The 14,230-nt window shown below is 35.6% G+C and overlaps 3 protein-coding genes across 6 annotated transcripts; 2 read left to right on the forward strand and 1 right to left on the reverse strand.

The window, feature by feature from the left end:
* Positions 1-209: 209 nt before the first annotated feature.
* On the forward strand, positions 210-5,526 carry LOC110644638 (transcription factor GTE8). 2 transcript variants are annotated; one of them, XM_058136759.1, is made up of 9 exons: positions 210-509; positions 1,000-2,290; positions 2,386-2,434; positions 2,541-2,672; positions 4,069-4,161; positions 4,245-4,360; positions 4,447-4,510; positions 4,647-4,777; positions 4,865-5,526. In XM_058136759.1, the coding sequence occupies exons 2-9, from the start codon at positions 1,067-1,069 to the stop codon at positions 5,132-5,134; spliced, it is 2,079 nt and encodes a 692-aa protein (XP_057992742.1). In that variant the 5' UTR covers positions 210-509; positions 1,000-1,066; the 3' UTR covers positions 5,135-5,526. The 2 variants fall into 2 exon arrangements, with proteins under 2 accessions (XP_057992742.1, XP_057992743.1); XM_058136760.1 differs by having other exon boundaries at positions 210-373.
* A 500-nt stretch (positions 5,527-6,026) lies between these two features.
* On the forward strand, positions 6,027-9,174 carry LOC110644655 (TLC domain-containing protein At5g14285). 3 transcript variants are annotated; one of them, XR_009144259.1, is made up of 3 exons: positions 6,649-6,795; positions 8,118-8,268; positions 8,529-9,174. XR_009144259.1 is itself a non-coding variant. In XM_058136761.1 (2 exons), the coding sequence occupies exons 1-2, from the start codon at positions 6,305-6,307 to the stop codon at positions 8,548-8,550; spliced, it is 513 nt and encodes a 170-aa protein (XP_057992744.1). In that variant the 5' UTR covers positions 6,027-6,304; the 3' UTR covers positions 8,551-9,174. The 3 variants fall into 3 exon arrangements, 2 of the variants coding, with proteins under 2 accessions (XP_057992744.1, XP_021653234.1); XM_058136761.1 differs by lacking the exon at positions 8,118-8,268 and having other exon boundaries at positions 6,027-6,795; XM_021797542.2 differs by lacking the exons at positions 8,118-8,268; positions 8,529-9,174 and having other exon boundaries at positions 6,042-7,256.
* LOC110644654 (lysine histidine transporter 1) lies at positions 8,547-11,024 on the reverse strand. The gene is made up of 8 exons (XM_021797541.2): positions 10,860-11,024; positions 10,355-10,503; positions 9,848-10,231; positions 9,311-9,704; positions 9,121-9,226; positions 8,949-9,040; positions 8,778-8,846; positions 8,547-8,679 (listed from the first exon to the last, which is right to left on the reverse strand). The coding sequence occupies exons 1-8, from the start codon at positions 10,917-10,919 to the stop codon at positions 8,581-8,583; spliced, it is 1,353 nt and encodes a 450-aa protein (XP_021653233.2). The 5' UTR covers positions 10,920-11,024; the 3' UTR covers positions 8,547-8,580.
* Positions 11,025-14,230: the final 3,206 nt, after the last annotated feature.

The raw sequence follows: 14,230 nt of genomic DNA on the forward strand, positions 1-14,230 counted from the left end.
CCAATAGCTTAACACACATTAATTGCACACAATTTAACCTCAGGCACATGTTGGATCCGACGGCTGATATCTAAAACACTTTAAACCCGTCCGATTGTCCAAGTCATAAATCCAACGGCTTAGATATTTCCAACAGTTGATTTACGGAGGAGCCCACCGGCCCTCTTTGGAGTGCACAGTAGCCAAGTTGTTATAAGTCATTACTTTCTCTCTCTAGGTCTTTTTGGTTGTTTAGAAGGGGCTTCTTTCTCTTCGACTTCGGCGGCTCTGCTCGCGATCCAGTGCAAAGAAGACAGCTGTTGTACTCCATTGAAGTTGATTTGGAGCTTCGATTTCTGGCTAACATTACGATCTAGGGTTTTTGGTTGTGGCGGTGGGTATTATTTTTGTTATATTCGTTCAATTTTCTTGGATTTTGTACATCACGTTCTGTGAATTGTCGTCGGCTTCTGTCGGAGTTCTTTCTGGTGAAGGGTTTCGCTGTTCATTGAGCCAGCAAGTTATAACTGGTAAATCACTGTGTTTTGAGGTTGCGTTTTGTTAGTTTTGTTATTAGCAAATGGGTGGCTTTGTATTTGGGGTTAGGGTTTTTTTGTTCAATTATGTTGCTGTTGTAGGCAGTTTTACTTTGGAGGTGTAAAATTTGAATATTGGACCTTAGCAGGCAATAAATCTTAATTTATTTGAACCAGTTATTGGCTTTGAAGGTGAGCTATTTTTTCTTTTATTTTTTCATTGGGGGGGTTCAATTATTCGAGAGATTTGGCTTTTACGTTTAAATTTTGATATGTTTTATATGTTATATAGAACCTTTTTTCCCCTAGTGCTCTTTGTGAAAGTAGGAATTTATTATAGTAATCTAGTTAAAGGGGGCTTGAATGGTGAAATGCTTTTGTCCAAACTCAGTGGAGCCTTCATGTGTTGTTCAACCCACACAGCTAGATAAGGCTATTTGAAAGTATGAGGAGGTAATGTCATTCCCATGGTTTGTTTATGCAGAGTTGGGTATTAAGTGAACTGATTTGCCCCAGCGAATAGAAGGAACAAGATAAGTGCTGGAATTAATATGATGGCGAAGAATGATAAATTCCATGGAGGATTTCATCGAAATTCATTTGACACAGTGGGTGATTTGGAGGATTCTGGTAGCTCAGGACGGATTGATACAGAGATTACTGCATCTGAGGATTCAAGTGCTCCGACGAGGAAATGCATTAACTTAAATTCCAATAAACAGGACACTTTTGGTGTTCCTCTACAAGTCCTTTCTCTATCAGGCATGTCACCATCTGAAAGAAAGGATTTAATACGTCGGTTGAAATTTGAACTTGAACAGTTGAGGATACTCCAAAAAAAAGTGGAGTTGACAGCAAATGCTGTTGCAATGTCTTCTTCCAGCGACATTCTCAGCTGTAGCAATGGGACAAATGGGCCTCAGGTTGCAAATTTTAGGAAGTCATCAGTGATGGCCTCTGGGCCAGGGAAGAAAGCCAACCCTACAGGCAAAGTGCGTGAGTGGAATAGGAGTAGTTCTGGAAGGTTCAAGTCTGCAAAGCAGGCTCCTGTTCCAATCAGTACAAATATGATGGTGATGAAACAGTGTGAGACACTGTTGGGTAGAGTGATGACTCATCAGCATGGATGGGTTTTTAAGGAGCCAGTTGATGTAGTGAAGTTGAACATTCCTGATTATTTTACTATCATTAAGCATCCAATGGATTTGGGAACTGTAAAAAGGAAGATAGTCTCAGGTGTATACTCAAGCCCATTGGAATTTCTTGCTGATGTGAGGCTTACTTTCAATAATGCAATGGAGTACAATCCAAAGGGGCATGATGTACACATCATGGCTGATACGCTTAGTAAATTTTTTGAAGTGAGATGGAAAACTATTGAAAAGAAATTACCCAAGACTGATGCTCAAGCTGTGCAGGCAAATTCAGGCCCTCATGAAGACCTGCAAAGTACTGAAACATGTCCCATTAAAAAGAGGAAAGTAACTTCATATCAACATGAAATTGTGCCAGAGCCTGCTAGGCGCATAATGACAGATGATGAGAAGCAGAAATTAGGAAGAGAGTTAGAGGATTTGTTGGGAGAAATGCCTGTAAATATCATTGATTTTTTGAGGGAGCATAGTTCAAATGGAAGGGGTGCTGGAGAGGACGAAATTGAGATAGATATTGATGATCTCAGTGATGACACTTTGTTCATGTTGCGGAAGCTTTTAGATGACTATTTGCAAGAGAAACAAAAGAATGAAGCAAGGGGGGAACCTTGTGAGATAGAGGTATCCTATCCCCTTGGCTGATCAGTTAATTTTTCTTTCATTTTTTTTCTTGAGGACATATATGACGAGGATTATTTTTTAATTCCTTGCTGCAGCTATTGAATGTATCTGGGCTAAGCAATTCATCCATGCAACAACAAAAAGGTTGGTGTCTTTTGCATTTTGTTGCATTTGTAGAATCTAGCAGTCAGGTTTGCACATTGCATGCAACTTTTTATTTACTTTATCTTTCTCATTTTTGTGCTTTTAGGGAATGACCCTGCTGATGAGGATGTTGATATTGGTGGTAACGAGCCTCTTGTCTCAAGCTATCCTCCTGTGGAGATAGAAAAGGATAAAGGCCACAATAGCACTAAATGTATCAGTTCAAGCAACTCCAGTGGTACATCACATTTTTTTCTCGTGTTTTATGTAATTTTTTAATTTCCAATTTTTATTTTTGATCCAGAATTCTGTTTTTAAGAGCTTCACATATATAATTCCTCTGATACTTCGACTCTTCGTTTTGCCTTGCCGTACCCTTAACGTGGGATGTGTTCGACACATATTCATGCAATCGGACACTTGAGTGACAGAGATCTCAAGAGATGAAAAGCATATTGAAAGGATAGGTAAAAAACAAGTTAAAAAGAATGTGCAACTTTGAATTAAAGGATAAAAAAAATTGAATATTTCGAGAATCCAATGGTTGTAGATCACAATTTTAATAGTGGCTGGCCGCTTTGGATAGATTACTTCAAACCTTTTGGCCTACATAACGTATCCGAGCACTTGTGTCTAAATTTAGTTCCATATCCTCGAATTTTCTATTCAGAAAGTTCAGAAGTTTGACACACGGATATGTACCCATTTCCGACGCTCATACCCAAGTCCGAGTGACATAGTGTAATTCAACAAAATCAAATTGAAATGTGTAAGTAGAGAACTGAAATCGCACTCTAGGTTTCTCTGATGATTTTTTGCCTCTTCTTTGTCTTGTCTGGTTGACCATTTCTTTTTTTTTTTTTTTTTTCCCTTAAATTACTTTATAGCCTTGTCATTTAGGGTGAGTCTCCTGTCTCCTCACCAAATTGGGATAATATATACAAAATAATGCATGTATGTGTAGAAAAAGCGATATAAGAATATCAAATCATTTATTGTAATGAATTAAAAAACAATTTCATTACATTATATTATATTGATTACATTATATTGAACATCTGCTAAGCATTAGAGTGACAATTAGTTATGGCATGTATTGTATGTTAACTTATTTCAACTTCCAAAGAAATTCTTTGTTTGAATTGGAATTCAGCTGTTCAGTTTCTCTGATTTCATATAAGATTGGAAATATGTGACCTAGTAGGTGGAAGATCATATCTATACTTTTGAAAGAAAATCTGGATATCACATTTTTCTTCTGAAGTGCTATGAGATTGGAAAGCATCATGTGTGAATTTTTTTTTTTTTTTTTGTAAAATTATTGTGGACCTTAATTGTGCCAAGAAGTTTGAAACCATTTTTTTTTTTACAAAGTTATTATTTTTCCCTATGGAGACCGTAGGGAAGTTACTTGATGGTGGTTCAAAGCCATTTTTCTGCTTTTTCTTTTAAAGCTCATCAAGGACCAACATGCATATCTCAAATTTTTATGGTCTTCTTTTACCTAGTTTTGAGTCTCAACCATCCCGTCAATCCCCCTTCCCTATTTTTTCTTTTATTTATTTATTTATTTATTTTTCCGTTCCCTGCTGTCTCTTAGTTTATTTATAAAATTATCAACTTCATTGATACAGAGTCATGTCCAGAATCTGTTAGTGGGTTGGATCAACTTGAGCAGACTTCCCAGCAAAAGCCAAGTTCTGTTGAGTCAGATCATCGTCAAGATGGTAAGCTTGAATGTGTGGAAGAAATTGCTTTTCTTTAAATTTTGGGCTGAGCATCTCACAGATCTCCCTGGAAAATATCTTAGGGGACAGGGCTCCAACTGAGAGGCAGGTCTCCCCTGAGAAGCTCATCAGGGCTGCAATTCTGAAGAACCGATTTGCTGATACGATATTAAAAGCTCGAGAAAAGACTCTTTTGCAGGTTGGTTACAAATTTGGTGTTCCTGTAAATTTGTATGCTTCCGTGCATGCCTTTTTCTGAGGGTTACGAGTTCTTGGTATGATTAGGTTGATAAGGATCCGGAGAAACTGAGACGGGAGATGGAGGAGCTTGAGTTGCAGAAGAAGAAAGGTTCTTTTTGATTTTTCTCTTGTGGTTTTTAAATGAATATTCCTGGCTGCATGTTAGTGTTAATATTACTCTACAGACTGCATGTGGTGTTGTGTTTTTGATACTCTTCAAAAATTATTTGCTTATGTCTGTCCAGAAAAAGCTAGATTGCAAGCAGAGGCCAAGGCTGCTGAAGATGCTAGAAAGCGAGCTGAGATAGCAGCTGCAGCTGAGGCTAGGCGGAAGAGGGAGCTTGAGAGAGAAGCAGCACGTCAGGCATTGTTGAAGGTAAAATCGCAGATTCATGTTGTGGAAGTAGAGCCTCGTTCCTTATTTTTTGTTCTGGATTTTATTAGTACAAGTTTGTTTGTGCAGATGGAAAAAACTGTTGAAATTAATGAGAACTCTCGGTTTCTTGAAGACTTAGAAATGCTTAGGACTGCAGCTCCCGAGCATTTACCAAGCTCTGTAGATGAGACAAGCCCAGATCACTCACAGGATGGCTTGGGAAGTTTTAAGTTCGGGGGAAGTAACCCCCTGGAACAGCTTGGTTTGTTCATGAAACAGGATGATGACGAGGAAGAGGGCGAGCCATCAAATTTTCCAAATCCTGGAAAAGACGTAGAAGAGGGAGAAATTGATTGAGTTATGCTGCTGGTATTCATGAATGATAATGAATGAAGTTTCCAAAGCAATACCACATCTGGTTACTAGAAGACAAAAATCTTGGTACAGCTACTTTAATCTGGCCATAGGACCATTTAAGGCCTCAGGTGGAGCTCCCTTGTATGATTGCCTGGGCTGATAGCCGCTTGAGATGCTGCAAGTATACATTACTTGGAAATTCAGAATGTTGACATATATTCGAGGTGCATCGAATTAAAAAAAAAAAAAAAGGAAAAAAAATTATATGCTATAAACTTCAAACATCAGCAGTTATTTGGGGTGAGTTGGTTGTCTATTGCATTAGTGAATTTCATTGAAGTACATTTAAAAAAGGTGTAAAAATGACTGATTATAGAAACAATTTTAAATTACCTAGTGATGGCATGCTTTGAGACATTAGCTGACTAAGGGCATATTACGGTTGGAAAAATTATTTTTTTAAATATATTAAGTGAATAATATTAAAAAATAATTAAAAATTAAATTTATTAAATTTTAATTATAATTAAAATAATAAAATAATTTGCTAAATTATTTTTTTAATCATATTTAAAATAATATTTTTATTGAATAAAGCAATTTAAAATTTAGTTTATAAATTAATATCAAATGGGTGCTTAAATCATTTAACATTGGCAAAAAAATTAAAAGACTAGTTTAGATTTTACGAATTTTATGAGGATTTGAATTTGAGACTAATCAATCATATTATAATTTTATTGTATCCGTATATATTATAATTAATTAATTTATGTTTTAAAAAATAATTAATTTTTATATATTTAATTTTTTTTTTTTTGATGATTCTCATTAACAAACTGATTGAATCACTGGCGGGTCAACCTCCGGTGCGTTTAGTGACACTGAGATCAAAATATTCCGTATATGAGACACATTTGCGGTGACAGAGGTGTCAGTTGTGCCTTGGAACAGCGTCGTTTAATGTCCTACCGCCATCTGCGATCTCTGGTCTGCTCTCAATTCGACTCGACAACGACAAGTAAAAAAACAAAAAAAAATTTGATCAAATTTCATTCATCAAATCCCTCCACACACCACTATTCTTCTTCTCTCTAAACCCTACCCTCCTTCTCTTTCAGCTTCTTCGTTCTTCCCAATTCAATTCTCACAAAAAAAGGTTTCAACTTAATGGGAACCCTAATTCAATCTCTTCCAGATCTTCCTCTTTTCTTCTCCTTCTTCCTTTTCATCTATCTCTTAGCTCAATTCCTAGTCTTTCGTAATTGGAGCCCCAATGTCCGCCCCGAAGCCTCCAGTTGCTTAATCTCCCTCTTTCATGGTACACCGGCTGTTTTTTTAGCCTCTTACGCCATACTCATCGACCCAAATCGGGGTTTCTCGTCGCCGAACACCGAAATCCAGGCGGCTGTTCTTGACTATAGCATTGCTTATTTTTTAATGGATCTGATTCATTACCTCATTTTTTTTCCTAGCGATGTTCTTTTTATTGGTCATCACTTGGCTACTCTTTTCGTCTTCCTTACTTGCCGCTATGTTGTCTCTCACGGCGCGTACGCCATACTTTCCTTGCTGATGCTCGCCGAAGTGACGAGTTTTTGCCAGAACTTGTGGACGCTCGCTGGTGCGCGAAGAACGGATGCCAAATTTGCAGCCAACGTGTACGATTTCCTGTCCCCGCCTTTCTATGCGTTCTATTCTTTGGTGAGGGGCTTTTTGGGTCCCTATTTTGTTTATCGAATGGGAGTGTTTTATATAAGTGGGGTTGCGGATAGCGTTATACCCAAGTGGGTTTGGGTTTCTTGGATGTTCGTCGTGATAACGGCAATATCTGTTAGTATTTTGTGGATTACCAATTTATGGGTTGAATTTTATAGAGAAAGGAAGGGCAAATTTGAGAAGAAATTGAGATAATAAGGGTTTTGGATGTGAACTTTTGTTCATTCTATGTTCTATTGTTATAGAATTTTCTAATTCATGGAAATGTTGTGCAACACTAGTAAAACTTGGTGGGTTTGGTGCTCATTGTGGATACCCATTTTTAACATCTGTCTTTTTGTATCCTTGATGTAATTTTGGGTTATAATGAAATTATGTTATGGGATTTTTCCTCTTCTATGAACTGTGTGTAGTTTATGTGTATATATGTGATTGGTGATTCTTAAACAACTTGATATATGTGAGATTTTTGTATGCGTTCATGTTTGATCCTTTTTAGTTGATTATGTTTATATTGAGCTTATGTGTGTGACTAATTCTGTTTTGCTCATACCCGAGTTTCATGCAAAGTTTCAAATGTAAAAAATTGAACTTTACAAAGTTTAATGCTTTTATTTTCTATGAATCGTTTTGTTGTCAGTCTATACTTTAGGTCGTGTTGTTCAGCTAGCTGTGGAAAAGAAAATATGATCGCTAGGATATGATAGATGACAATATTATATAAAATATTGCAAAGTTGTCAAAGGGTTGGTTAGAAGTGGCCCACCAGAAAGGTGTAATTTGATGAACATGTAGTAACTGGTCCAGCATTTAAGTTGTCTCATTGAATATGTCTTCCTCCTGTACCTACCAGTTTATGTGTGGCAGCTGCACCGTCCTTGCAAGGCAGCAAAGTGTCTGTTAATATCCAAGTAGGCATTGCTGGTGGTAATGTTGGTAGGAGTTCAGAGTCTTTAGACATTAATTTCATTAACAAGTTTTCATTGTTTTCCAATATGATGGGAGTGTCCTAGTTTGACAAGTCCAGTAGTGTTTACATTGTTTCTTCTCCAAAATCTACTTGATGTGAAAGAAAAGCTTTCAAGGTAGTCTATTTGAGGAGAAACATATTAATGTAGTTGGACTTTTGATCACTTTCTTGATCTTTGTACGTTTTCACTGAGATTCATTATATCAGGAATTTCTCATAGTTGTTATGCTATGTAGATATGAATTTTGATCTCCTGCTTTATCTTATCATTGCTGAATGTTTTAGCTTTGGCAGGATGAACATCATTAGTAATTACAGTCTCATCTAAACTTGCAAAAGTTGGAATCCCCGTCCATTTCAAGGGCGTACGTAGCGTCAAAGGTCAAATACTAGAGCCACCCTGGACAGAAACCATCAAACATGGGCTCCAATGTCAATGCAAGAGGTTAATGACCTTCCACAAGGCTAGAAAATGACTTTGTTTAATGCTGATTAACGTTCCACTCTGAAGACTAATTAAAATTCATAGATTTGAAGGGGTTGAATAGCTAAACATACTTGGCACACGACAATACAGCAGACGAAACTGCAGTGCAGTTGTGTTCTTAAATCAGACGATACACAAATCTACTGATCTGAACATAATTTCTAGTCTTTTCGATAATTGAAATCATCGTCAACTCATTATTATTATTTTTTGTGCAGATATATGACGGCCATTTCATAGATATCAGTCTGTCTGATGTGCAAGAATTGATCAAGAGAAGAACTCGTAGTCCTTGGCTTTAAGTATGATATTCCTTAATCCCCCAATAGGAGATAAAATCATCAAGAAGATGCCAAGTTTAATGCAGATCTGCAAGGAAGAAAAACATAATCAAATAATTGTTTTTCATGCTAATTAAATTGCATGTATATATGAAAAGAGCATAGTTTAAGACGAATGTAATTTACCCAGTTGGTAAACCATGAAAGGCTGAACCTCTTTGGTTTGTAGATTGCAAGCCAAATGATGCAGGGGAGCTGAAAAATGACAAAAAAGATTCAAGTTTCCACACGGAAGCATTGCTGGAAAAGGCAATATGCTAAACAGGCTAAGAAAAAGTAACTGGAGATTGGGCTTACAAAGTAAGTTGTTGGGGCAAAAGCAAATCCTCCAAAGAATCCCAGAAGGCCACCAAAGAAAGGAAAGCATATGGCAACAAACATTGTGGATGCTGAAATCAAGAATAGACATCAGCTTTGTTATACAAACAGAACCCTTGATTCACAGTTACTTGTATTATAAATTTCTTACCAACATATAAATTGCGAGTGATGAATCGAAGAGTAGTACTAGGCTTGAAATGCAGCTTCTTTACCAGCAATGTTTCTATCATGTCGAAAACAGGCATTGCATATAACTACAAGAACGGTAACAGAAAAACAAGAATGAGAAAATTTTGTATTACGTTTATATTTTGAACTAAAACAAAATAATATCATACCTGATAGCTTCCTATAACATGGACAACAACAAACATATTAGCAGCGACTATAAGCCATGTTGGTTTCTCTAATGAGATGAGAATATTGTCTTCAACTTTATTGCCAAACATGTAGTACCCTATAAGAGCAACTGGGAAGTAGCACAAAGCCACAACTATGTAGGCAATGACTACTCCCTTCCACATTGGACCTTTGGATGGCTTCTCTGGGGTAGAAGGGATTGTTGCTTGAATCTCCAACACCACATTATGCCCAGCATAGGCAAAAGCTACATCACCTAATGCAGTAAAGAAGTCAAATACTGTTCCTGGAGTGGTTGCGGCTTTGTAGCCATATTGCACATCTGGCTGACGACCCTTGTGGATGGAAGCTGCCCATGCAATGGTAGAGTAACTGCAAAAAGAACCATGACATCAATCTAATCAGAGTTATCTCTAGAGCTAGAGCTGTGAGATTACAAGTTCGAAGCCAGTCAAAGCGTAATCAATAAAACAAGTATATTTATGACATAAATATAGAAAACAGCAAGTATGTACCTCAGAGACATGACTGCTGCAGCCAAAGATACCCCAGAGATGGAGTTGAAATTGGGGAGGTGAGCAAGTACAAAATGAACAGAGGCGAAAATCATTATAAAGTAAGTTGTTTTTATTGGTTTGCAGTTTTTGCAGACTATATCGTGGACCTTCTGCAGCGATCTTCCTCCAGTAACCATGTAGACTATGTCTACACCTACTTCACAAATTAATTGTTGAGGCACTACTATATAAAGACCAAGTTTTTCTCCAAAGGCATGCTGACCAAGCTCATGATATCGATCGAATCGTTTCCCAGGAACCATCTCATGCATCTCAACCATTTGCCATAGGGTGTATAAAGTAATGGTCCATGATAGGATCAGGATTACTGTACCAGGACCCCTGAAATTAAAGATGGGAAAAACTTGATAAGACTGAGATCTATATACCGTATATGTGATCAAAAGACATTATATAATTATGTTGGCTGTGAACTAGGCCTGATTTGTTCTATATGAGACATACCATCCAAGATTTGACATTGCATATGGAAGGCTGAGGACACCAGCTCCAACCATGGCAGTAACATTGTGGAAGGCTGAGTACCACCATTTTGCATTCCTTGAAGAAGTGATAGGAAGCCAATCATCGATTGCCTTTTGCTTTGCATCAATCTGTAAGTGACGATGAAGGAATTTCTCCGTTACATTCAATGACATAAAAGTTCAAGAAAAATAGAATTGCAACTTTGTTTTTGGATATTCCCCGCAGAGAAAAATTCTTCATAAGCCATAATGTTTCTTTGATTAATTGATAATAAAGATTCAAGGACCCTGAATCTTCTATCCAACATGAATAGCAGTATCCTGAGATACTCTTCTAAATAGATGTACATCAAGAAACATCCAAAAAGTTAGGATCCTAGTGAAAGAGCAAAGCATCTCACTAGTTCATCCCAGAAGTCTAGTCTAGTCTAGTCACGTGTGTGTGCGTATGTCAGAAAGAGTGAGAGAGAGAGAAGGAAATTTACATCTCTGGGGACTTCAGGATTATCTTTGGGGACATCAGGTTTTTCTTCTTGGGCACCCATTATTGGGTACTAATGAAAATTTCTGGACAGAGATGAGAAAAGAACATATAAGAGAAAGAATTGGCGATGTAAATAAGAAGCATGAACTTGGGAAATATCGCAATTGACAATGACCAAGAGATATCCGTCCCTCCAGCTGCATGACAGACAATAACGTACAGACAAGTGAATTAAATATTTCCAAGTCTGTTTCATATTGGATTGAATAAATAGTATGCATGACCAAAATTCAGAAATGACATCTTAACGTAGAATGTTTCTTTTTGCACTTTCCATACATGGCCCAAATGACCCCTGCATTCTTGCGTAGTTACCATTTTTGATATTAATATTTCATTAACTGGTCATGCAAGTAAATGATTTGAAAAAGGGAATTCCAGGTCTATGAGAAACTAGTGACCAAAAACAATCATCCTAACAAAATAGGAATGGCAATGGGATTGGGAAATGCCAACCATGCTTGTTCATTTATGGAAAATTAGGATAGTTTTTTAAAAAAGTTTACAGTGTTTCATACTCACAAGTGCCTGTTTTCTAAATGGAGAACTAGAAAGTTGTTTTCTGTTTTCAGTTCAAATGGGGTGCTCCCCTTCCCTCCTTCGCCCCATTGTGATTCCTACTGTAGAATTAATCACAATGTACTGTTCATTTCAAATTCAAGAAATGTAGGATGCAATGCATGTTCCTCCAATAATCATTCTTCTTGCAGGAAGAATTTTGCATGGAAAACAAGCATGAACAAGAGATGTGAATTTATATTTTTCCTTGATTTTGGTCTGATTTGGGCATAGAAATTGTTCGATTTCCAAAGGCATTGAGCTAAAAATCAAGAGTAACAACCATATTATGTAACTACGTGAAATTATTTTCCTTAGGAAATATTAGCTTTGGATCAAAAGATGTAATAAGGGCCGGTTTTCATGAAGCCAGAACTGTTAAACAGATTTTTAAGATGCTGCAATTTGGATTTATTTGCTGCAAATGATCTTTAGCTAGTGCTATTATATGAGGCTGATATACAATCTACCGATGTGCATTATTCAATTTTTAATAAAAAAAATCAAATCAAACCAATAAAATTTAGTTATTTTGATAAAGAGAAATTCAATTTTGGATTTGATTTGATTAATATTTAAAAAAAAATCAGTTTTCATTTGGTTTCCTTTAATTTAATAATCCAACTAATTATATTAACTAAAATTTTATTACTTTGTATGTGTTGTTGAGCTTATAAGTTGAAAAAAAATAAGCTAGGGAAACTTTTCATTATAGTGCTTAAGTCTTATACTATAAGCAGTTTGACTAAATAATTTACAATAGTAACCTTATTTAATTTTTAAAAATTTATTTAGTATTTCATTTTAATACACTTTTTAGTTATTTTAAAAGTAATTTTACTACACTTATTTTTTATTAAATGTATTAATTACTTATCAGTCATTTATAAACACTTTAATTAAACATATAATTATTTAAAATTTTAAATGTTTATAAGCTAATTTTTATAAACTAAGCTACATGTCTTCTACATATTTCACTTTTTTTGTCTTCTTACAAACCACAATGAATGATCCATAATCTTTATGTTAGAAAATAAACCTTGTCATAATAGATTCACCTGATCAATGATTATAATACAATCCTTATATATATAGTGATTGTATTTTAAAATTATCCTATTGAATGACCAAATCAATTTCATGTTTATAAGAGGAAACCTTCAGTAAAATGGATGCAGGCCTTGAGATGGTTAGGGTCACAATCATACTAAGAATCATCATTTAATCTAATTATTCATAAATATCCTAAACATAGTTGTTACTACTTGATTTTTGGATCGGATCGGCACTAAAATTTTGGTCAGCATAAGACATCTGAAATTCGTAGTAAGCCTAATTATTTTAAGCCTATACATAAAGCTCATAAAAATAGTTTAATTTCAAGAAAATAAACAGGCAGAGTCCAGCTATAATTTGGACTATCCAATAGGGAGTGCTAACTCACCTGACTTGTAACATATAATATCAATATTATGGAAAGGTTAACTCACCTTTACAATCCTCAAAACAGATAGATAACCATTTGGGAGCTCAGCTCCCTCTATCTATAGAAATAAATATCACATATATCCAAGTAATCTCTCATAGTTAAGTTTACAACTCTAAAAAATTAAGTTATTGCAACCCTATATAAAAATAATATAACTATTGGTACATGTAGAGTTCTAGAATTGAATGAAAGATAATAAAAATAAAACTAAATTTTTCTGATTTAATCTGCGAGAAAAGAAAGCAGGCTATTTTCAATAAATTCACTTGTTATCTAAGGAAAAAATAATTAAATAGGGATGAACGTTTGACTCATAGAGTAAGATATTGATTCTAAATATAATTTCTATAACTATCTAGATCTGATGCATTTCCTATGTATGAAATATAACATAATTGCATAGTATCAAACAATTCAAATAATACTTGCACAAAAGATAATTTATATACTCATATACCCGTGTGTCACATCACAATATATTTGAGAGTTGATCCCATATACAACTTACTTAATTTCAATGCTTGCCAACGAGGTCAACTCAAGCTAGACTTTCTCTTAATAATCCAAGTACGGGGGTCAGCAAGATCAACTCAAAACTGTACTCACCGTGACTTATCCATATATAAGGATTGAGTCCCAGCGAGTCAAGTTTCAGCCATGACTACCCGTCCTATCCAAGTCCACATCAATACCATGCACACACCAACACACGCACACAACTCTAAATTACCTTAAGGCGACATCTACAAACAAGTTCAATAAAGTATGCAAAAAAAGAGCATGTCTAGCATTTAACTTAATATATACATATACCGACTCAAAGAGTTAAAGACATCCTAAATTTATGCTGAAAATTCGGCAGAGCTTTCCCTGTACGTAGGACCTACCTAACTTACAAAACAACTCAAACATACTTTCTAATCCAGTGGCCTCAAGCCCATAATACAACAACAACATACTGCTCCTCTTGGGTCCGCCAAACTTGTCAAAACTCATATAATTACATAATTCAGCTATTAAACTTAAAATTAACATTTTACAAAAACTATCCAAACTAATCCAAAAAATTCTATAATCATGCTCTGCAGTCCTTCACAATGCTATTATAGTAATACAATTGGAATTACAATTTTCTAGCTACCCACGAATATTTTATGAATTTTATTCTAAACTCAACCTTAGGTAAAATGGTGCATTTGGAGTTTGGGTTTACTTATTTCAATTCTAACACCTGAAACGGGTCCAAGGCATCTGAAAATGGT

Source organism: Hevea brasiliensis, chromosome 15, assembly GCF_030052815.1.
Source record: "Hevea brasiliensis isolate MT/VB/25A 57/8 chromosome 15, ASM3005281v1, whole genome shotgun sequence".
NCBI lineage: Eukaryota > Viridiplantae > Streptophyta > Magnoliopsida > Malpighiales > Euphorbiaceae > Hevea > Hevea brasiliensis.